The sequence below is a fragment of the Mobula birostris genome, chromosome 4, assembly GCF_030028105.1.
Source record: "Mobula birostris isolate sMobBir1 chromosome 4, sMobBir1.hap1, whole genome shotgun sequence".
In the NCBI taxonomy this organism is placed as follows: Eukaryota; Metazoa; Chordata; class Chondrichthyes; order Myliobatiformes; family Myliobatidae; genus Mobula; species Mobula birostris.
In genome coordinates, this window is record NC_092373.1 from 205,338,543 (window position 1) to 205,361,204 (window position 22,662).

General features: G+C 50.3%; 2 protein-coding genes and 1 long non-coding RNA gene across 12 annotated transcripts in view; 1 reads left to right on the top strand and 2 right to left on the bottom strand.

Moving 5' to 3' along the window:
• LOC140196896 (lysyl oxidase homolog 3-like) overlaps positions 1-10,467 on the bottom strand; it is a 56,702-nt gene extending 46,235 nt beyond the window's left edge. For 3 of the 4 annotated variants that reach the window (XM_072256812.1, XM_072256811.1, XM_072256810.1), the window contains exons 1-3: positions 10,402-10,467; positions 904-1,211; positions 306-469 (exon numbers count right to left, since the gene is read on the bottom strand). In XM_072256812.1, coding sequence (XP_072112913.1) covers positions 306-469; positions 904-1,189 — 450 coding nt within the window. In that variant the 5' untranslated portion in view covers positions 1,190-1,211; positions 10,402-10,467. The remainder of the gene's footprint in view (positions 1-305; positions 470-903; positions 1,212-10,401) is intronic. The other variant, XM_072256817.1, reaches the window with a different exon arrangement.
• Positions 10,468-10,608: 141 nt separating this feature from the next.
• LOC140196899 (uncharacterized) overlaps positions 10,609-22,662 on the top strand; it is a 54,846-nt gene continuing 42,792 nt past the window's right edge. Inside the window, exon 1 of the long non-coding RNA XR_011885830.1 lies at positions 10,609-10,852. This is a non-coding gene — a long non-coding RNA (uncharacterized lncRNA). The remainder of the gene's footprint in view (positions 10,853-22,662) is intronic.
• The window catches only part of LOC140196898 (tetratricopeptide repeat protein 31-like), a 63,861-nt gene continuing 58,441 nt past the window's right edge, over positions 17,243-22,662 (bottom strand). For 6 of the 7 annotated variants that reach the window (XM_072256820.1, XM_072256818.1, XM_072256822.1 and 3 more), the window contains 3 exons: positions 21,183-21,285; positions 18,819-18,924; positions 17,243-18,740 (listed from right to left, as the gene is read on the bottom strand). In XM_072256820.1, coding sequence (XP_072112921.1) covers positions 18,829-18,924; positions 21,183-21,285 — 199 coding nt within the window. In that variant the 3' untranslated portion in view covers positions 17,243-18,740; positions 18,819-18,828. The remainder of the gene's footprint in view (positions 18,741-18,818; positions 18,925-21,182; positions 21,286-22,662) is intronic. The other variant, XM_072256819.1, reaches the window with a different exon arrangement.

The window sequence follows — 22,662 nt, forward strand, 5'->3', positions numbered from 1 at the left end:
GAACTCTTAACCTCATAATATGCCTCGTTAAGGCGTTGCGCTGATCACTGGCCGGCACCGCACTGTCCCTAACTTCACTTTACATAACCGAATGGTCACCTGCGTAAACAACCAACACATCCCGAGCGTGTGCTGGGAGCAGCGGGCAGGCGTCGCCACACATTACGGCGCCAGCTTGGCAGCTCCACGACGCCCTGTGTCCTGCTCTCCGTTTCGATTTGTCCGTGTGCTAACCGGAAGGATCTGTGCGGCCACGGTATCGCGGTACGCTCGATGAAACACCGACGCCCAGCTCTCCCGCTTACCACAATCACGTTCGAGTCCACGAATCCCGGGATCTTTTCGTCCTTGCAGATGACCCCGGCGTCCTCCTCATGGGTGCAGTCCGTCTGGCCCCACCCCAGGGACTTGCACTCGCTCACGTCCTTCTCCGTCCCGCCGCAGTCCAGATTGTCCAGCCAGACCCTACCTGCAGAACGACGGAGGCAGACGTCAGGCCCGTGGCGGGCTGCCCCTGCCCAGGCAATACCTCTGGGGGCAAGCGGTGATGGTGGGGGGGCGCGCATGGGAGCAGCCCAGGGTGGGGCTTAGGAGCGGGTCAGGGGAGTGTCCCGTTGGAACAGACATGAGGAGGAATTTCTTTAGCGGGAGGGCGGTGAATCTGAGGAATTCATTGCCACAGGCGGCAGCGGAGGCAAGGCCTTTGGGTATATTTAAAGTGGAGGTTGATAGGTTCTTGATTAGTCAGGGTGTCAGCGGTTATGGGGAGAAGGCAGGGGGAGTAGACTCGACGAGCCGAATGGCTCCTATGCCTTATTGCACTCCTGCCCCCCAGGGAGGGGCATCTCGCTACTGGTGGTCGGGGTTGGTGCCGAGGGACAGGCTGCCGCTGGCCGCACTCACCGGTACCCTTGCCGTACTTGGCGCTGTGCGTCCAGCCGGTGGCCGAGATGAAGCCCAACATGCGGCAGAGGACCCTGGCGTTCTCCAGCTTGAAGTCGTCGTCGCAGATGGTGCCCCACTCGCCCTCGTAGAACACCTCCACCCGCCCCTCGTTGTGCTTGCGGGGGTATCCCGCCAGCCGGATCTGCACCTTGTCCTGCCGGGGCGGCGTCGGGCTCGTCTGCTGCCCGCTCACCACCAGCACCCATGCTCCCAGCATCGGCAGTGACACCCACGGGTGCCTCATCTCACCGCTGTCGACAAGGAGACTGAGGGGAGCGGGGGAGGGAAGGAGTGAAGGGGAAGAGGAGTGGAGGGAAGGTGAGGGGGACAGAGAGACGGGAAGGAGATGGGGGCAGATAGAGGGAGGAGAGAGGGGTGCATGGAGGGAAAGACGGATGCTTAGAGGGAGAGAGGGATGGAGTGAGGGGGAGAGAGGGATGGAGTGAAGGAGAGAGAGAGATGGAGAGAGGGATGGAGTGAGGGAGAGAGAGGGATGGAGAGAGAGATAGATGGAGTGAGGGAAAGCAGAACAGAGGGAGTGGTGAGGGGGGAGGTAAGGAAGGGTGGAAGTTGAGTGATAAGGGAGAGAGGAGGTGAGTGAGAGGTAGGGAGAACAGAAGAAACAACATTTATACCCGTGTCATTAATGAGTTAGCCCTCCCTGTCAACACCTTGCCTCATCGCCAATGGGGATATAGAGCGGAGACACTGAGGTGTTGGGCAGATGATCCTCGGGGGTGGAGTGGGAGTGGAGGTGGCCCTGACACACAGTGAGACGGGGTTTCCAGGACTGAGGAGGGGGGAGAGGGAAGAGGGGCACAAGGTAGATACAAGAGCATGAAAGAACATCCCACCAGGCTGCTAACCAGCTGTTATAAAGCTATTGAATGATCCCCTGGTTTGATCTCACTATTCACCTTGTTATGACCTTGCACCTTAGTGTTTGCCTGCACTGCCCTCTCTATGTAACTGACACACTTTATTCTGCATTCTGTTATTGTTTTCCCCTGTACTACCCCCGAGTACTGTGTAATGAAATTATTTGTATGGTTGGCATGCAAAGCAAAGTTTTCACTTGGTACATGTGACAATAATAATCTAGTTTATTTCAGATTCCCTGTCAGACCCCCCCCCCAAAACCTCCCACCACTGAGCACATCCGCGTGGAGCATTGTCACAGGAATGTAGCATCCATTGTCAGCGACCCCCACCAACCAGCAGATGCCCATCAGCGACCCCCACCAACCAGCAGATGCTCTCTGCTCACTGCTGCCATCAGGAAGGAGGTGTAGGAGCCTCAGGACTCACACCTGAGGTTCAGGAACAGTTATTAGCCCTCAACAATCAGGGTCCTGAACCAGAGGGAATAACTTCACTCATCCCATCACTGAACTGACCCATGGACACACTTTCAAGGAATCTTCATCTCATGTTCTTGACGTTACCTCTTCATTTGTTATTATAATTACTTCTTTTTTTTCGTATTTTTCAGATTGTCTTCCTTTGCACACTGGTTGTCTGTTTGTGTGTAGGATCTGTTTTTTGTTCTACTCCGGATTCCCACAAGAAAACGAATCTCGGGTTTGAATATGGTGACATACATGTACTTTGATTAGAAAATTACTTCGAACTTTTGAGAGTCTCCAGTGCTGAGAATCCCAAATATTTGTCACTTCCATGTGGGCAAGTTATGGGAGAGAGACGAAGTCTGTCCTCTGAGGCTGGTGGGGGTGGGGGGAGACTTGACAGAAGGATGCAAATTTATAAGTGGGCAGTCCCAGACTTTTGAATAGTTCCCTAGTTTAAGATGGACTATTGACCTCGTTTTGCTCAAGGGTATCAGAAAGAGGAGGGCAGAGGATTGAGGGGAAAGGAAGGAGTTTAAGGAGGTTCTGAGGGGTAAGTTTTTTTTACATGGGAAGGGTGAAATCTAATGCATTGCCACTGTTTAAAAGGCTGTGGTTTAAGGGAAGAGATAGGAGGTCCAGAGAGGATTTGAAGAAAACTTTTTTAAACTCTGTGTCTGTGTGTGCTGCAATCAGGGAAAACACTCTCTGACAGGTTGGCGGACACAGAGACCCTCTGGACATAAACCTCAGAGAGGCAAAAGAGGTGGGGGCATGGTACTGTTGATCAGAGATAGTGTCATGGCTGCAGAAAAGGAGGGAGAGATGGAGGGATTGTCTACTGAGTCTATGTGAGTGGAAGTTAGGAACAAGAAGGGGTTAATAACTCTAATTTTAATTTCCCAAATATCGATTGGCATGTCCCTAGAGTGAGGGGTTTAGATGGGGTGAAGTTGGTTAGGTGTGTTCAGGAAGGTTTCCTGACACAATATCAGGATAAGCCTACAAGAGGAGAGGCTGTACTTGATCTGGTATTGGGAAATGAACCTAGTCAGGTAACACACATCAAAGTTGCTGGTGAACGCAGCAGGCCAAGCAGCATCTGTAGGAAGAGGTACAGTCGACGTTTCAGGCCGAGACCCTTCGTCAGGACTAACTGAAGGAAGAGTGAGTAAGGGATTTGAAAGTGGGAGTGGGAGGGGGAGAGGGAGATCCAAAATGATAGGAGAAGACAGGAGGGGGAGGGATGGAGCCAAGAGCTGGACAGGTGATAGGCAAAAGGGGATACGAGAGGATCACGGGACAGGAGGTCTGGGAAGAAAGATGGGGGGGTGGACCCAGAGGATGGGCAAGAGGTATATTCAGAGGGACAGAGGGAGAAAAAGGAGAGTGAGAGAAAGAAAGTGTGCATAAAAATAAGTAACAGATGGGGTACGAGGGGGAGGTGGGGCCTTAGCGGAAGTTAGAGAAGTCGATGTTCATGCCATCAGGTTGGAGGCTACCCAGACGGAATATAAGATGTTGTTCCTCCAACCTGAGTGTGGCTTCATCTTTACAGTAGAGGAGGCCGTGGATAGACATGTCAGAATGGGAATGGGATGTGGAATTAAAATGTGTGGCCACTGGGAGATCCTGCTTTCTCTGGCAGACAGAGCATAGATGTTCAGCAAAGCGGTCTCCCAGTCTGCGTCGGGTCTCGCCAATATATAAAAGGCCACATCGGGAGCACCGGACGCAGTATATCACCCCAGTCGACTCACAGGTGAAGTGTTGCCTCACCTGGAAGGACTGTTTGGGGCCCTGAATGGTGGTAAGGGAGGAAGGGTAAGGGCATGTGTAGCACTTGTTCCGCTTACAAGGGTAAGTGCCAGGAGGGAGATCAGTGGGGAGGGATGGGGGGAGACGAATGGACAAGGGAGTTGTGTAGGGAGCGATCCCTGCGGAATGCAGGGGGGGGGGGAGGGAAAGATGTGCTTAGTGGTGGGATCCCGTTGGAGGTGGCGGAAGTTACGGAAAATAATATGTTGGACCCGGAGGCTGGTGAGGTGGTAGGTGAGGACCAGGGGAACCCTATTCCTAGTGAGGTGGCGGGAGGATGGAGTGAGAGCAGATGTACGTGAAATGGGGGAGATGCGTTTAAGAACAGAGTTGATAGTGGAGGAAGGGAAGCCCCTTTCTTTAAAAAAGGAAGACATCTCCCTCGTCCTAGAATGAAAAGCCTCATCCTGAGAGCAGATGCAGCGGAGACGGAGGGATTGCGAGAAGGGGATGGCGTTTTTGCAAGAGACAGGGTGAGAAGAGAATAGTCCAGATAGCTATGAGAGTCAGTAGGCTTATAGTAGACATCAGTGGGTAAGCTGTCTCCAGACACAGAGGCAGAAAGATCTAGAAAGGGGAGGGAGGTGTCGGAAATGGACCAGGTAAACTTGAGGGCAGGGTGAAAGTTGGAGGCAAAGTTAATAAAGTCAACAAGTTCTGCATGTGTGCAGGAAGCAGCGCCAATGCAGTCGTCGATGTAGCGAAGGAAAAGTGGGGGACAGATACCAGAATAGGCACGGAACATAGATTGTTCCACAAACCCAACAAAAAGGCAGGCATAGCTAGGACCCATACGGGTGCCCATAGCTACACCTTTAGTTTGGAGGAAGTGAGAGGAGCCAAAGGAGAAATTATTAAGAGTAAGGACTAATTCCGCTAGACGGAGCAGAGTGGTGGTAGAGGGGAACCTAGTCAGGTGTCAGGTCTCTCAGTGGGAGAGCATTTTGGAGATAGTGATCACAATTCTATGTCCTTTACCATAGCATTGGCCAGGGATAGGAACAGACAAGTTAGGAAAACGTTTAATTGGAGTAAGGGGAAATATGAGGCTATCAGGCAGGAACTTGGAAGCATAAATTGGGAACAGGAGCTCTCAGGGCAACATACGGAAGATATATAGCAAATGTTCAGGAGATATTTGTGTGGAGTTCTGCATAAGTACATTCCAATGAGACAGGGAAAGGATGGTAGGCTACAGGAACCGTGGTGTACAAAGGCTGTTGTAAATCTAGTCAAGAAGAAAACAAGAGCTTACGAAAGGTTCAAAAAACTAGGTAATGACAGAGATCTAGAAAATTATAAGGCTAGCAAGAAGAAGCTTAAGAAAGAAATTAAGAGAGCCAAAAGGGGCCATGAGAAGGCCTTGGTGGACAGGATTAAAGAAAGCCCCAAGGCATCCTACAAGTATGTGAAGAGCAAGAGGATAAGATGTGAGAGAATAGGATCAATAAAGTGTGACAGTGGCGAAGGAGATAGCAGAGGTACTTAATGAATACTTCAGTATTCACTACGGAAAAGGATCTTGGCAATTGTAGGGATGACTTACAGCGACCTGAAAAGCTTGAGCATGTAGATATTAAGAAAGAGGATGTGCTGAAGCTTTTGGAAAGCATCAAGTTGGATAAGTCACCGGGACCGGACGAGATGTGGGAGGCAAGGGAGGATATTGCTGAGCCTCTGGCAATGATCTTTGCATCATCAGTGGGGATGGGAGAGATTCTGGAGGATTGAAGGGTTGCAGATGTTATTCCCTTATTCAAGAAAGGGAGTAGAGATAGCCCAGGAAATTCTAGACCAGTGAGTCTTACTTCAGTGTTTGGTAAGTTGATGGAGAAGATCCTGAGAGACAGGATTTATGAACATTTGGAGAGGCATAATATGATTAGGAATAGTCAGCATGGCTTTGTCAAAGGCAGGTCGTGCCTTACGAGCCTGATTGAATTTTTTGAGGATGTGACTAACTAAACACATTGATGAAGGAAGAGCAGTAGATGTAGTGTATATGGATTTCAGCAAGGCATTTGACAAGGTAACCCATGCAATGTTTACTGAAAAAGTAAGGAGGCATGGGATCCAAGGGGACATTGCTTTGTGGATCCAGAACTAGCTTGCTCACAGAAGGCAAAGAGTGGTTGTAGATGGGTCATATTCTGCATGGAGGTTGGTGACCAGTGGTGTGCCTCAGGGATCTGTTCTGGGACTCCTACTCTTCATGATTTTTATAAATGATCTGGATGAGGAAGTGGAGGGATGGATTAGTAAATTTGCTGATGACACAAAGGTTGGGGGTGTTGTGGATAGTGTGGAGGGCTGTTAAAGTTTAGAGTGGGACAGCGATAGGATGGAGAACTGGGCTAAGAAGTGGCAGATGGAGTTCAACCCAGGTAAGTGTGAAGTGGTTCATTTTGGTAGGTCAAATATGATGGCAGAATATAGTATTCATGGTAAGACTCTTGGCAGTGTGGAGCTTCAGAGGGATCTTGGGGTCTGAGTCCATAGGACACTCAAAGCTGCTGTGCAGGTTGACTCTGTGGTTAAGAAAGCATATGGTGCATTGGCCTTCATCAATTGTGGTATTGAGTTTAGGAGCCGAGAGGTAATGTTGCAGCTCTATAGGACCCTGGTCAGACCTCTTGGAGTACTGTGCTCAGTTCTGGTTGCCTCACTACAGGAAGGATGTGGAAACCATAGAAAGGGTGCAGAGGAGATTTACAAGGATGTTGTCTGGATTGGGGAGCATGCCTTATGAGAATAGGTTGAGTGAACTTGCCCTTTTCTCCTTGGAGTAATGAAGGATGAGAGGTGACCTGATAGAGGTGTATAAGATGATGAGAGGCATTGATCATGTGGATAGTCAGAGGCTTTTTCCCAGGGCTGAAATGGCTACCATGAGAGGGCACAGTTTTAAGGTGCTTGAAAGTAGGTACAGAGGAGATGTCAGGGGTAAGTTTTTTACACAGAGAGTGGTGAGTGCCTGGAATGGGCTGCCGGCAATGGTGGTGGAGGCGGAAACAATAGGGTCTTTTAAGACAGTGGTCCCCAACCACTGGGCTGTGGACTGGTACCGAACTGCAAAGCAAGTGCTACTGGGCTGCGAGGAAACAATATGATTCGGCGATATGAAACGATATGAGTCAGCTTCACCTTTCCTCATTCCCTGTCACACACTGTTGAACTTGAACACCACCCCCCACCCCCCCCATCAGCTGGTCCGCAAGAATATTGTCAATATTAAACCGGTCAGCAGTGCAAAATAGGTTGCGGACCCCTGTTTTAAGAGACTCCTGGACAGGTACATGGAGATCAGAAAAATAGAGGGCCATGGGTATGTTTAATGTGTACAGTGAAACAATATTACAAAAAATAAGAGATATCTTGGGAATCAAAGAAATATTGAAGGGAAGAAAGCAAGAGGAAGACAAAGACAAATGATGATGGAGACAGCAGCCAGAGAGCTGGAAATGAATACCAATGAGTTGATCCACTTGACCAGAAACAGGAGTGTGTGGGCCATGGCAGTCAAAGCTCAAACCGGGCGTGGCACCTGATGATGATGATGATGATGATGATGGGTAAGCCTAGGTAATTCCTTAAGTAAGGACACGTTCAGCACAGCTTTGTGGGCCAAAGGGCCTGTATTGTGCTGTAGGATTCCTATGTTTCTGAGGGGACTGACTGAGTGTAGGACTTCCACAAACAGATACATTGGGTAGCATACACAATGGGTCAAAGGGCCTGTTTTCGTTCTCTCTGACTGAATGTCTGTCCTGAACTACAAAATGGAGGGTGTGTGGGAGGGAGCGGTTAGATTGATCTTAGACAGGACATAGAGCGCTACAGCACAGAAACAGGCCCTTCGGCCTGTCTAGTCTGTGCCACACCATTAATCTACCTCACCCCATAGATCTACACCCAGATCCCTCCACACCACATCCATCTGCCTATCCAAATTCCTCTGAAATGTTGCAATCAAACCCACATCCAACAGTTCCACTCTCACAGCCGTCTGAGTGAAGACATTTCTCCTCAGGCTCCCCTGAAAGATTTCACTTTTCACCTTTAACCCATGACCTGAAGTTGTACACTCACCCAACCTCAGTGGGTAAAGCTTGCTTGCGTTTACTCAACCTATACTCCTCATCATTTTGTATACCCCTATCAAATCTCCTCTCATTCTCCTAAACTCAGGGGAGTAGTCCGGACCTAGTCGACCTTTCTTTATAACTCAGTAGAATAAAAGGGGTAGCAGGACATCGTGGGCCGAAGGGCCTGCGCTGTGCTGTAGTGTCCTATGTTCGACCCGTCAATCTCTGAAGCCCCGGCCCTGGCTCCAGACGCGGAAACCTGCTCGCTGTGTACACATTGTCAGCCGAGCGATATTTTCCGGATTTCAATGTTCCGCTAAACCACAGGCCGTCTGCTACACCCCTCCTCACACAGAAACGAACTGCGGCTGGAAAGGAGCGTGGGGCGGGCAGAGAAGGAGGCTGAGGGGGGAAGAAGGGGCTGGGAGAGGGTGAGGGGAGAGGGGGGGCGGAGGGGAGGGGGAGAGTGGTGCAGGGGAAGATGAGGGTGAGAGGTGGGGGAGACTAGGGGAGGGGAGAGTGGGCAGGTGGCTTGAGTGGGAGGGGAGGAGGAGAGAGGGCGAGGGGGAGTAGGACGGAGGAGTGTGGGGTTGAAAGCGGCACAGGCATGGTTTCCCCAGCTCCGCGCTGGCGGATAGATTTAACGCCCTCTCCTGGAATGAACGTCCCGATGAGTACTGGGAGAGGCGGACAAACAGCCGAGGAGGCTGGCCACCAGACAGGAACAGGCTGGGAGGGACCCTCAGTGTCCGAGAGGTGGGGATGTCAGGAGGCCATCTGCGGGAGGAGACCTCAGGCAGACGTGACCCACCCTTACACCGGGACCGACGGGGGGCTGGGGGAGAGACAGTTCGGAGTAGGAGGGTTCTGGGGGAGTCCGTTCCAGGTGAGACAGGTCAGTGGGGATCCCCGGGGTGCAGGGTTTCCCTCGGTGTGAGTGGCAGACTCATCCGTGGTCCTCAGACATGAGCAGGCGGTGGGGAGTCTCGGTGTTAGGATTCCCCTCAGGGAAAACACTCCCCTGGTCCGGAAGGAAGGGGCTCTAACGCCGGGAGACCCCCTACCACTTTCATTCTGCCCTGGAGCCCACAGCATCACCACTCAGCCCTCCCACATCCACTACCCCCTCACCTCATCCGGAGAGAAGCACGAGACAGAGGAGTAGAGTTAGGCTACTCTACCCGGCGAGTCTGCTCTGCTACCCCATCATGGCTGATTAATTATCCCTCTAAACCCCAATCTCCTGCCTCCATCTCCACGATGCCCCGACTAATCAAGAACCCATCACCTCCACTTTAAATATACCCAATGACTTGGCCTCCACACCGTCCATGGCAATGAATTCCAGAGATTCGCCAGCCTCAGGCTAAAGAAATTCCTCCTCATCTCAGTTCGAAATGGACATCCCTCTATTCTGAGGCTGTGTCCTCTGATCCTAGACGCCCCTGCTACAGGAAACATCCTCTCGTCCGAGACCTTTCAATATTCGATAGGTTTCAATGAGATCCCCCCTCATCCTTCTGAACTCCGGCAAGCACAGACCCAGAACCATCAAATGCTCCTCAAACATTAACCCTTTCATTCCTAGGATCATTCTCGCGAACCCTCTCCAATGTCAGCATATCCTTTCCCAGATAACGCTGCTCACAGTACAAGTGCGCTCTGACCGATGCCTTACATCCCCATCTCATCCTCGCGTCTCCCCTCCACCCTCAGATTCACCCCCAAACCCACCCCCTTTAACCCTTCATCTGCCCGCCTGGATCAAAATCTGTTATAACAGTAATAAGCCATTCGGCCCCTCAATGCTGTCCAGTTAGGGAACTTCCCGGAGGCCCACCCCCGACCCTCAGCTCGATAGGGGTCCAGTTTCGATCCCTCGAGTTTAGGGCCTTTAGGATCTCCCAGTCGAATCGGGCAGCATTCCTCATCCTACCACTAACCCACGCCACAAAGCAATCCTCTCCTTCCTGCTCTCCGCTCCTCTCACCCCTGTCCCTTTTCCTCCCCCTCCCCTCTCTCACTGCCCAGGACGGTGGTGTCCGCGGTTCAGATCCGATCGGTCCGGGCCTCGGTGAGAGCCGCAAACCGCGGTGACGGGGAGACCTTTATCCCGACTCCGCTGCCGGGACTGGGAGCCAGCGGCCAAACATCTTTCCTCAACCCGGGGGAAGACGAAATGACATCGGTAACAGTTCAAACCTTACCTCGAGAAATTCGCCAAATTCTGTCCGCGGCAGTCTCTGACTTCAGCTCCCCGTCTCTCCCCCCTCCCTCCTTCTCTGACTGTCTCCTCCCCCTCTCCGCCTGGCTGCTCCCTCTCGATCCTATCTCCTTCCTTCTGTTCCTTTACTCCCTCCTTCATCACCTTCTCAGTCCCGCCTCGTTGTCCATCTCCTCTCTGCCTGACCCTCACTCACTCGTCCTCCCCTCCCTGACCCCCTCACCCACGATGGACACACTCGGGGGTGGTAGGCTGCTGTAATGCTGGGGTTTGGCTGCCGGGGGTGCGAACCCGCCCCGGACACAAGCCGGGAGAGGAGGAGGGATGGGTGGGGGGCAAGTGAAGTTCTTCCCCTCCCTCGGGGACAGTGGGAGTAGGAACGATGGCTGCATTCCTCTAGCGCCCTCAGTAGCTCCTCGGCCGTCTCAAAGCTGGTGAGTGTGTGTGTTTTCGGAGGTGTCCGCTGAAGAGCCTTGAACCTGACCCACCGTTTCCCTCCCCACGGTCGCTGCCCGACGACCTGAGTATTTGCCATTGTTTGGAGTTATTGTTTTGTCCCTTTCCGGCGGCCGAGAAAGCCACTCGTTCCATTAGTTCTGTGTGAACCCTCATCCCCGCAGCACAGCAAGATCCTCCTCACAGACTCGGCCGCGGTTCATCATGGTCGCTAACTTGCCCGGAACCCCTCTCTTTGCGCCGTGTGTCCGGGGGCGACACGGCGGCGTGGCGATTAGCATAATGCCCGACAGCGCCAGCGACGGGTTCCATCCCCGCTGCCCTCTAAGGAGCGAGTTCGTACATTGTGTTGGTTCCCTTCTTCCAAAAATATATCGGTTAGTAGGTTAATGGGTCACTTCGGCGGAGCTATATCTTTAAATTTATTAAGAAGCCTCTAAAATCAGTCTCCACACTTCCTGCTGCTTCACACCGAAATCCCACTTTTTTTCTGTTTTATCAAGTTATTAGCTCTGCTGAATTCCCAGCCCTCCCCCGATCTTCGGCCTTGCTGCAGATTTCTGGCAGCGTTAGATGTTTTTTTCCCATAGATTCAGTTTCCCCGGTAATTGATGGTTGGCTCACTTTTCCTGTTGTGTCTGTTTGCAAATCCCTACTCGGTATTGCGTCCTCGTTCCCGCAGGCTGAGAAAAGGCAAGTCTAATGCCACAGCGCACGCGTTTAAAGTGAGAGGGGTCATTACACGGGAGATGTGGAGGTCAAGTTTTGTTTTACAGAGAGTGGTGGGTGTCCGGGGAGCGCTGCCTGGGGTGATGGTGGAGGCAGAAATATTAGGGGAATTTAAAGAGACGTTTAGAGGAAAATGGAAGGATAGAAGAGATTAGTTTAGCTGGATTACTCATTTCAATGGTTCGGCACAGCATAGTGGGCCGAAAGGCCTGTTCCTTTGCTGTTCTCGTCTGAAGTCTCAGACCGTGGGACTAGCCGAGTTTTCCCAGAAGTAGCAGAGAAACACCGGGTCTGTGCCGACCCCACTTGTCTGCATTACAGCGTTATAGAGCAATACAACGCGGGCATTCGGCCCATCTAATCCATGTTAACCACAGCGCCCACCCAGCTCGTTCCAATCTCTTGCGTTTGGCTCCAAGCTCCACACCCTTACAGAGACGAATACAATTATAAATCACCGGTGAATCCACTCAGTCTTTTTTGGGGTATCAAGAAATAGAGGGTACACGTTTAAGGTGAGAGTGGTTTAAGTGGAATTTGAGGGACACTTTTTTTTAAAAAAACAAGTAGTATCTATGTGGAACGAGCTGCCAGAGGAAGTGGTTGAATAAAACAGTTAATGGTGGGGGTCCACTGCATGAAAAATGTTGGGACCCCCTGGTTTAGAGGGATATGACCCAATGGGGGCAAATAGGACTAGCTTGTTGAGTCGAAGGGCTTGGTCTTGCTCCACTCATTCCAGTACCTCTTCAGCGTTGTTACAATCCCTGCCTTTACCAGCACCTGATAGCTCATTCCAGATACCAACTACCCCGAGTGAAGATTTACTCAGACTTCCCCCTCTCACCTTCAGACTACGCCCTCTAGTTATAGGCATCCCTAGCATGCCAGAACATCTTTTCTCGGATAAGGGGGTCCAACATTCCAGTCTTAGGTTACTTCCCTGTCAGTCTCTGATTATTTTATATATCTCTATTACACAATAATAGAACACTACAGCACCAAAACAAGCCTTTTGGCCCATTGAGTCTATGCCAACCTATTATTCTGCCTAGTCCCATTGACCTGCACCCGGACCATTGCCCCCTATACCCCTCCCATCCACGTACCTATCCAAACTTCTCTTAAATGTTTTCAATCAAACCCAGTCCTCCACTTCCATTGGCAACTCGATCTAAACGCACCACCTTCTGAGAGAAGAAATCTTCCCCTCTGATTCACCTTAAACATTTCACCTTTCACCCTTAATGTAATACTTCTAGTTCTAGACTCACCTAACGTATATCCCTTATAAGATATAGGAGCAGAAGTAGACCGCTCGACCCATCGAGTCTGCTCCAACATTCAATCATGGGCTGATCCAATTCTTCCAGCCAATTCCACTCCCCTGTCTTCTGCCCATACCCTTTGATGCCCTGGTTAATCAAGAACTTATCTACCTCTGTCTTAAGTGCGCCCAGTGACTTGGTCTCCACAGCCGCTCGTGGCAACCAATTCCACAGATTTAGCACCCTCTGACTAAAGTCATTTCTCTGCATCTCTGTTCTAAATGGAGCTCCTTCAATCCTGAAGTTGTGCCCTCTTGTCCTAGACTCCCCTACCATGGGAAATAGCTTTGCCATATCTAATCTGTTCAGGCCTTTTAACATTCAGAATGTTTCTAAGATATCCCCCCTCATTCTCCTGAACTCCTGGGAATACAGCCCAAGACCTGCCAGACGTTCCTCATATGGTAACCCTTTCATTACTGGAATCATTCTTGTGAATCTTCTCTGAACCCTCTCCAACGTCAGTATATCCTTTCTAAAATAAGGAGCCCAAAACTGCACACAATGCTCCAAGTGTGGTCTCATGAGTGCCTTTTAGAGCCTCAACATCACATCCCTGCTCTTATATTCTATACTTCTAGAAATGAATGCCAACATTGCATTCACCTTCTTCACCACTGACTCAACCTGGAGATTAACCTTTAGGGTATCCTACACAAGGACTCCCAAATCCCTTTGCATCTCTGCATTTTGAATTCTCGCCCCATCTAAATAATAGTCTGCCCGTTTATTTCTTCCACCAGTGCATGACCATACACTTTCCAACATTGTATTTCATTTGCCACCCGTTTTTGCCCATTCCCCTAAACTATCTAAGTCTCTCTGCAGGCTCTCCATTTCCTCAACACTACCTGCTCCTCCACCTATCTTTGTATCATGGGCAAATTCAGTTACAAATCCAGTAATCCCATAGTCCAAATCGTATAAAGCAGCGGTCCCAACACTGACACCTGTGGAACTCCACTGGTAGCTGGCAGCCAGACAGAATAGGATCCCTTTATTCCTACTCTCTGTTTCCTGCCGATCAGCCAATGCTCCACCCATTCGAGTAACTCCCTTGGTGTAATTTCATGGGCTCTTATCTTGCTAAGCAACCTCATGTGCAACACCTTCTCAAAGGCCTTCTGAAAATCCAAGTACACCACATCTACCGCATGTAATTTCCTCAAAATATCGCAGTAGGTTAGTCAGGCAGAATTTTCCTTTCAGGAAATCATGGTGGCTTTGGCCTATCCTGTCATGTGCCTCCAGGTATTCTGTAATCTCATCCCTAACAACTGATTCCAACAACTTACCAACCACTGATGTCAGGCTTACAGATCAGTAGTTTCCTTTCTGCTGTCTCCCGCCCTTCTTAAATAGCAGAGTAACAGTTGCAATTTTCCAGTCATCGGGTACATGCCAGAATCTATCGATTCTTGAAAGATCATTGTTAATGCCTCCGCAATCTCTCCAGCTACTTCCTTCAGAACCCGAGGGTACATTCCATCAGGTCCAGGAGATTTATCCACCCTCAGACCATTAAGCTTCCTGAGCACCTTCTCAGTCGTAATTTTCACTGCACTAACTTCACTTCCATGACACTCTTGAATGTCTGGTATACTGCAGATGTCTTCCACTGTGAAGACTGATGCAAAATACACATTCAGTTCCTCTGCCATTTCTGTGTCTCTCATTACAATATTTCCAGCGTCATTTCTATTGGTCCTATATCTACCCTCAACTCTCTTTTACCCTTTATATACTTAAAACAGCTTTTAGTATCTTCTTTGATATTAGTCACCAGCTCCCTTTCATAATTCAACTTTTCCTTCCTAATGACCTTCTTAGTTTCCTTCTGCAAATTTTTAAAAGCTTCCAAATCCTCTATCTTCCCATTTGCTTTGGCTTCCTTGTATGCCCTCTCTTTTGCTTTTACTTTGGCTCTGACTTGACAGCCACGGTAGTGTCCTGCTTCCATTCAAAATTTCTTCTTATTTGGAATATATCTGTCTTGCACTTCCCTAATTTTTTGCAGAAACTCCAGCCATTGCTGCTTTGCTGTCCTTCCTGCTAGTGTCCCTTTCCAGTCAACTTTGGCCAGTTCCCCTCTCATGCCATTGCAATTTCCTTTATCCCACTGAAACACTGACACATTGGAATTTAGTTTGTCCTTCTCAAGTTTCAAAGTAAACTCGATCATATTGTGATCACTGTTTCCTAAGGGTTCCTTAACCTTAAGCTCACTTATCACCAAAATTATGTGTATAATTTTGTACACATCTATCAAATCTCCCCTCATTGTCCTACGCTCCAGGGAATAAAGTCCTAGTCTATTCAAACCTTCCCTAGAACTGAGGTCCTCAAGTCCTGGCAACATACTTGTAAATTTTCTCTCCTGTCACCTCTCAGTGGCACAAACTTGAAGGAAGACTGCCCCAGCCTATCCAGGGAAGGAGGGAGAGAGTGAATCAGTGTGGCCAGAGCTGAGCAACAACACACTGCTCCTCTGTACATCCCACTGCGACTACCACCATCTCCCCCCCCCATTACCCCAACCCACCTACACCCCTCCTTCAAAACTCCACCCACACCATTCATCCCCTATCCAGCCATATAACTCAAGCCCTCCGATCCAGGCAACATAATTGTGAACCTCTCCCAGCTTAATCATGTTGTTCCAGTAATGTGGTGATCAGAACTGAACACAGTACCCCAAGTGCACCCAAGAAACATCTTATACATCCCAAACACAACGTCCCAACTCTTCTACTTGATACCATTACAGATAAAAATGTCAGACACCTTCACCATCCTGTAGACCTGTGTCTCCACTTTCAGAACCATGTTCACTATCAATTACAATATACTGCCTCGTTATAGGAAGGATGTGGAAGCTTTAAAGAGGTTGCAGAGGAGATTCACCAGGACGTTGCCTAGATTAACGAGCATGTCTTTTGAAACTAGGTTGAGTGACCTAGGGCTCTTCTCTTTTTGAGATTTTTTGCCAGAACGGAAATCTCAAAGACTAAGGGGCCAGAGTTTTATGGTGATTGATGGAAAGTACAGAGGGGAAGTCAATGTGTGTATGTTTTTTTAAAAACACAGTGGAATGCACAGTCAAAAGGTGGTGGTCGAGGCAGATATATTAGGATCATTAAAGAGATGCTTGATTAGGCATGAGGATGAAAGAAGCATAGTCTATGTGTTCGGAACAGGATCAGAAGCTGAAAGGCCAGTACTGTACTGTACTGTGCTGCACTATGTTCAATGTACCATGTTTTCTGTGCCTCTACCCCAAGGTCTCTCCGTTGTATTACACACCTGCCATTCACTGTGGCTACCTGAGACTGATTAAATTCTCAAAAAGTACACCACTTAACAGCCATAAACAATGGTCTAAAATCCATCCCTCACCAGGTCAGCCTTTGTAATTTGACATTGACCTGTGTGGTTTGGGTTTCTGGTATGGTATGTTGACAGATCCCTTCCATCACATACACACATCAAAGTTGCTGGTGAACGCAGCAGGCCAGGCAGCATCTCTAGGAAGAGGTACAGTCGACGTTTCAGGCTGAGACCCTTTGTCAGGACTGCTGCGTTCACCAGCAACTTTGATGTGTGTTGCTTGAATTTCCAGCATCTGCAGAATTCCTGTTGTTTGCCCTTCTGTCACATGGTGGTGTGTGGAGATTCCTTGTGTCACACTGTGGTGTGTGGAGAGATTCCTTGTGTCATACTGGGGTGTGTGGAGAGATTCCTTGTGTCACACTTGGGTGTGTGGTGAGATTCCTTGTGATACACTGTGGTGTGTGGTGAGATTCCTTGTGTCACACTGTGTTGTGTGGAGATTCCCTGTGAAACACTGTGGTGTGTGCAGAGATTCCTTGTGTCACACTGGGGTGTGGAGATTCCTTGTGATACACTGTAGTGTGTGGAGAGATTCCTTGTGTCACACTGTGTTGTGTGGAGAGATTCCTTGTGTCACACTCGGGTGTCTGGAGAGATTCTGTGTCACATTGGGATGTGTGGAGAGATTCCTTGTGTCACACTCGGGTGTGTGGTGAGATTCCGTGTGTCACGCTGGGGTGTGGAAAGATTCCTCATGATACACTGGGGTGTGTGGAGAGATTCATTGCGTCACAGTGTTGTGTGAAGAGATTCCTTGTGTCACACTGTGGTGTGTGGAGAGATTCCTTGTGTCACACTGGGGCGTGTGGAGAGATTCCTTGTGCCACACTGTGGTGTGTGGTGAGATTCCTTGTGTCGCACTGTGGTGTGTGGAGTCTGAAAGACTCATCGTCAAACACTGAGCAAAACAAACACACAGTCTGCAGATTCGCGGGAATATATATTTGGAATCTCTGCCGCGCCTCATTTTGTTCAAATCTTCTTTGATCTGGTTGTAAAAACTTGATTCTTTTTATATATAAAGACATTGTGCATTCTATAAACTGTAAAATCAGCTCATTACTTGTTGAGCACCGAGTTTTAACGATTACCCAGCACTGTGACTGATATGGCACCAGGAGTGGCAGGGAGTGGGGCCCCACCACTCTCCACCCACGCCATCCCAGACACCGGGAGTCAAGAAAGCAGCAGGGATGGTCGTGGGGAGACCAGGAGGAGATGCTCTCCGGCTGTTTGACAGTTCAGGCGTTTGGGGGGGGGGGGCCGCGGGTTAGTAGGGTTGGCCCAGGTCTCTGATGTGTGTCATGAGAAGCAGCATTTGAAAAGATTCAGAGATCCACTCGAGGGAAGGGTGTCATTACAACTGTGCCATGTCCCTCTGGTGGGCTTCTGATTTGACTGAGGGGGAAAATCACACTGTAGGTGATCTAAAGGGGCTTCCCAGCAGGATCCTTTTATGCTGTCAGACCAGCCAGGGGTGGGCTGAGGTAGGGGCATTTTTGGAAGGCGATTCAAAACCCTGCCCCAGACCCCACCTGTGGAAAGGGCTCCCCAGAAGCAGATGCTGTCAATGATCACACTGGCACAGACTGAACGAGCTGAATGGCCTTCATCCAGGGAAATAAGTGAAGGAGCTTTCTAGACTGTGGTCTAGGACATCTGGTCTGCTGTCCGAAGGAATGTGAAGTGTGCGTGTGAGACCACAGACGAAAGAGCAGAATTAAGCCATTTGACCCATTGAGTCTGCTCTGCCATTCCATCATGGCTGATTTATTATCCCTCTCAGACCCCATTCTCCTGCCTTCTCCCCGTAATCTTTGACATCCTTACTAATCAAGAACTAATCAACCTCCGCTTTAAATATACCCAATGACTTGGCGACCACAGCCATCTGTGGCAATGAATTGCACAGATTCACCACCCTCTTGGCGATCCTGGTAAAGAAATTTTCCTCACCTCTGATCTAAATGGACACCACTCTACTCAGAGGTTGTGCCCTCTCATCCTAGATTCCCCCACTATAGGAAACATGCCCTCTATCTCGGCCCTTCAATATTCAGAACATTTATGTAGAGAGAGAGAGACAGAGAAAATAAGTATGTGTGCACATTTGTTGTGTGTGTGTGTGTGAGGAAACTGTTGATTTCCCACCCCCCCACCCCACCCCACATGCTCAGCCCCACCCTCAGACTGTCCAAACTCCACGTTGTCTTCCAGTCTCTTGGATACTTGACTGCAGACCAAAGGCTCTCTCTGTCCCTGGTGTTGAAGGAGGGAGACCCTGTCCAAATCACGAAAGGTCTGTCTCTGTCTCTCTCACACACAGAGGTGTGTCCTTCTGGGTCCGCTTGCTTGCCCCTTCCCCTCCAACGACCGACCCTACCCCTGGGAGCGTGCGGGGGGGGTGGGTGGGTGCCTGCTGGAAGGGCAGTGAGAAACAATTAGTCACGGGGCAGGGGGGTGGGTGGAGGACAGGCAAATAACAACAACTACTTACACGGCCGAGACTAGCGGGCTGCGGCTCCCGCCCTGCCCGCTCCGAGGTGCTTATAGATGTTGTCAGGATGCCGGATCACCAACTTCGTTCCCTCCAGTTCAATACCCTGCAGGGGAGGGGGCAGAGCAGGGAAAGAAAAGGGGAGAGAGGGAGTAGGAGATGGGGAGGAAGGGGGCAGAGGGGTGGGGGAGAGAATCAGAGTGGGCAAACAAATCACCACTCCCCCACACAACTCACTACAACCCTGCTCCCATCACCTCAATGGACCCCACTCCCACCCTCCCGTCAACCACCTATTTCCCTTCCTCCCTTCCCATCCCCCTCCCCCCCCCCCCCCCCCGTTCTTCCCAGCTTCACCCTGATCTCCACCAGCAATTGTGCCCTCAGTTCTGTCAGGACCTGACCCCACCCATGACCTCCTGAACACCCCCAATGGCTGCTTTATCACCCCAAAAATTCCTCCCTTTTGTCTATCCAAAACCACCTCACTGCTACAGATGGTGCGGATGCTGTACGAATGCAAAGTGTGGTTCTCCACAACCCCCTTCCCATTCTACGCTTGTATTGTGAGCAGGTTTGCGCCCCATATCTGAAAAAGGACGTGCTGGTATTGGAGAGGGTCCAGCGGAGGTTCTCAACAAGGATTCCAGAAATGAAAGGGTTAACATGAGGAGCATTTGATGGCTCTGGACCTTTACTCACTGGAGTTCAGAAGAATGTTAGGTCAGTGGGGGGGCGGTGTAGAAGAGAATCTCATTGAAATGTACAGAATATTGAAAGGACCAAGGGCACAGCCTCGGAATTGAGGGACGTCCATTTGGAACAGAGATGAGGAAGAATTTCTTTAACTGGAGGGTGGTAAATTTGTGGAATTCATTGCTACAGAGTGCTGTGCAGGCCAGGTCATTTAAGGCGGAGGTTGATAGGTTCTTGATTGGTCAGGGCGTCAAAGGTTATGGGGAGAAGGCAGGAGAATGGGGTTAAGAGGGAAATAGATCAGTCATGATGGAATGGCAGAGCAGACTCAATGGGCCGAATGGCCTAACTCTGCTCCCCCATTTTATGTCCTCCCCCTTTTTCTTTCCTACCCACACCTCCCTCTTCTCTCCCACTTCTCTGCCTCTTGAGTTAAAATTACTTTGGTGACAGCAGAGAAACTGGACGGACGGACAGAGCTCCTCCTATGGCCATCATAGATAGAGCGGAGAGACCGACCGTTCTGTGGAAGCCCCAGCATCCATGGTTCTGGAACCAGCGACGGTGCCCTCATTACTGCCACAGACAGGTCTCTCTGCCCATCCACGGCCAGAGGATATGTCCTAGGCTGAACATGTTGATGTAATAACGCAGAAGGTAGAACAGCAGCTACAGTTGGTGAAGAGTTTGAGGAGATCTGGTATGTTTTTCTGCAGCAGAGAACATTCTGACTGGTTGCATCACTGTCTGGTTTGGAGGCTCCACTGCACAGGATTGAGAGGGTGCAGAGGATCATCAACTCAGCCAGTTTGATTAAGGGCACAACCCTCCCCACCACTGAGGGCATCTTCAAGAGGGTGCTGCCTCCCATTCAAGGACACACCCTTCACCACCCAAAACAGACCTTCTTCTCATTTCAACCATCGGGTGGAGCCATAGGGGCCAGAAGACACACACTCAATGCTTTAGAAACAGCTTCTTCCCCACCGCCGTCAGATTTCTGAGTGGTCCATGAACACTACCTCGCTGGTTCACTTCAGTATTTATTTAGTAATTTATGGTGATTTTATGTATTGCTCTAAAGTGGTAGTCCTTCGGATTCGAAGAGGACACTTTAGAAACCTGGGTGTGATGGAGTTTTAAGTGGAACAGCCGTTGCACAGGGGCAATCCCACTCTCTCGGCAGAAGAGACCTTGATCCAGTGGCAAAGACAACCGTTACGGCTGGAGACCTCTCCTGCTGCAGTGCATGACCAGGGCGTCTAAGTGTCTTGTCGTGCTCTTAGCGCTCCACAACGCCTGCTGGGCCTGCCTTCCTGACCGTTGGACCATTAATTGGTCTCCCCTGCTCAATCTGCCAGGGCCAGACTTCACATGCTGGGACAGGCAGATCCCCTACCTCACCTGTCGGCTACCCTCACCTGGTTTGGCCCGTCTGCTGAGACGGTTTACCGGGTGTGTAGCCGCTGCTCTGTACTGCTGCTGTAAACCAACAAACCTCACGTCATGTCAGTGATGATAAACCTGAGCCTGGTTAACAAGGGTCTCTGTCTGGCTGTCCAACGGCTCCCACTGGTGGCAGCAAGTTCCAATCACACTGCAGACCTCTGGTCTGACAGTCCTGGCCGGGATCCCCAGTCCCACAGACATCCCAGCACCCTAACGTACCTGTAACTCTGCAATGGCACGTTCGGCTCCTTGCTTGGTAGTGAAGTTAATGAAGGCACAAAAGCGATCTTGAAGCATTCTGATGCTGTGGATGGTTCCAACACTGTGGAAGGGACACAAGCTATCAGTTCATAGGCTGGGTAGGGTGAACAACCCAGGCTGGAGTGAGTTAGACTGGCTGGTTTGACGGCGTTGCAACAATAACCTTGCACTCAGTGTTAGTAAGACCAAGGAACTAACTGATTGTGGATTTCTGGAAGGGGAAGTTGAGGGGACACACACGCTGGTCAAAGGATCAGAGGTGGAAAGGGTGAGCAGTTTCAAGTTCCTGGGTGTCAACATCTCTGAGGATCTATCCTGGGCCTAACACGTCTATGCAGTTACAAAGAAGGCACGACTGTGGCTAAACTTCCAGTTTGAGGGGACTTCTCATAAATCTCCACAGATGCACAGTGAACAGCATTCTGACTGGTCGCATCACTGTGTGGTATGGAGGGGCCACTGCACAGGGCTGGAAAACACCATAGAACGTGTAACCTCAGCCAGCCACAGCATGGGCACTAGCTTCTCTAGCACTGAGGACATCTTCAAAAAGCACGGAATCAAGAAGGTGACACCCGTCATGAAAGACCCTCACCACCCAGGACATGCTTCAGGAGCAGTGTCTTCTCCACCACCACCATCACATTTCTGAACAGTCCAGGAACACGATCTCACCATTCCTTTTTTGTAATTTACAGTAATTTTATGCCTTTACACTGTATCACTGCTTTAGCAAAGCAGCCAGCATAATCAAAGACCCCAGCCACAGAGGATAATCCTTGATCTCTCTACCATTGGGCAGAAGATACCAAAACCTGAAAACATTAACCAGCCTGTACCCCGTACTGAGACACAGGCTCCCACCACCCACAGACCCACCTGTACCCCGTACTGAGAGACACAGGCTCACACCACCCACAGACCCACCTGTACCCCGTACTGACAGACACAGGCTCCCACCACCCACAGACTCACCTGTACCCCGTACTGAGAGACACAGGCTCCCACCACCCACAGACCCACCTGTACCCCGTACTGACAGACACAGGCTCCCACCACCCACAGACCCACCTGTACCCCGTACTGAGAGACACAGGCTCACACCACCCACAGACCCACCTGTACCCCGTACTGACAGACACAGGCTCCCACCACCCACAGACCCACCTGTACCCTGTACTGACAGACACAGGCTCCCACCACCCACAGACCCACCTGTACCCCGTACTGAGAGACACAGGCTCCCACCACCCACAGACCCACCTGTACCCCATACTGACAGACACAGGCTCCCACCACCCACAGACTCACCTGTACCCCGTACTGACAGACACAGGCTCCCACCACCCACAGACCCACCTGTACCCCGTACTGACAGACACAGGCTCCCACCACCCACAGACTCACCTGTACCCCGTACTGAGAGACAGGCTCCCAC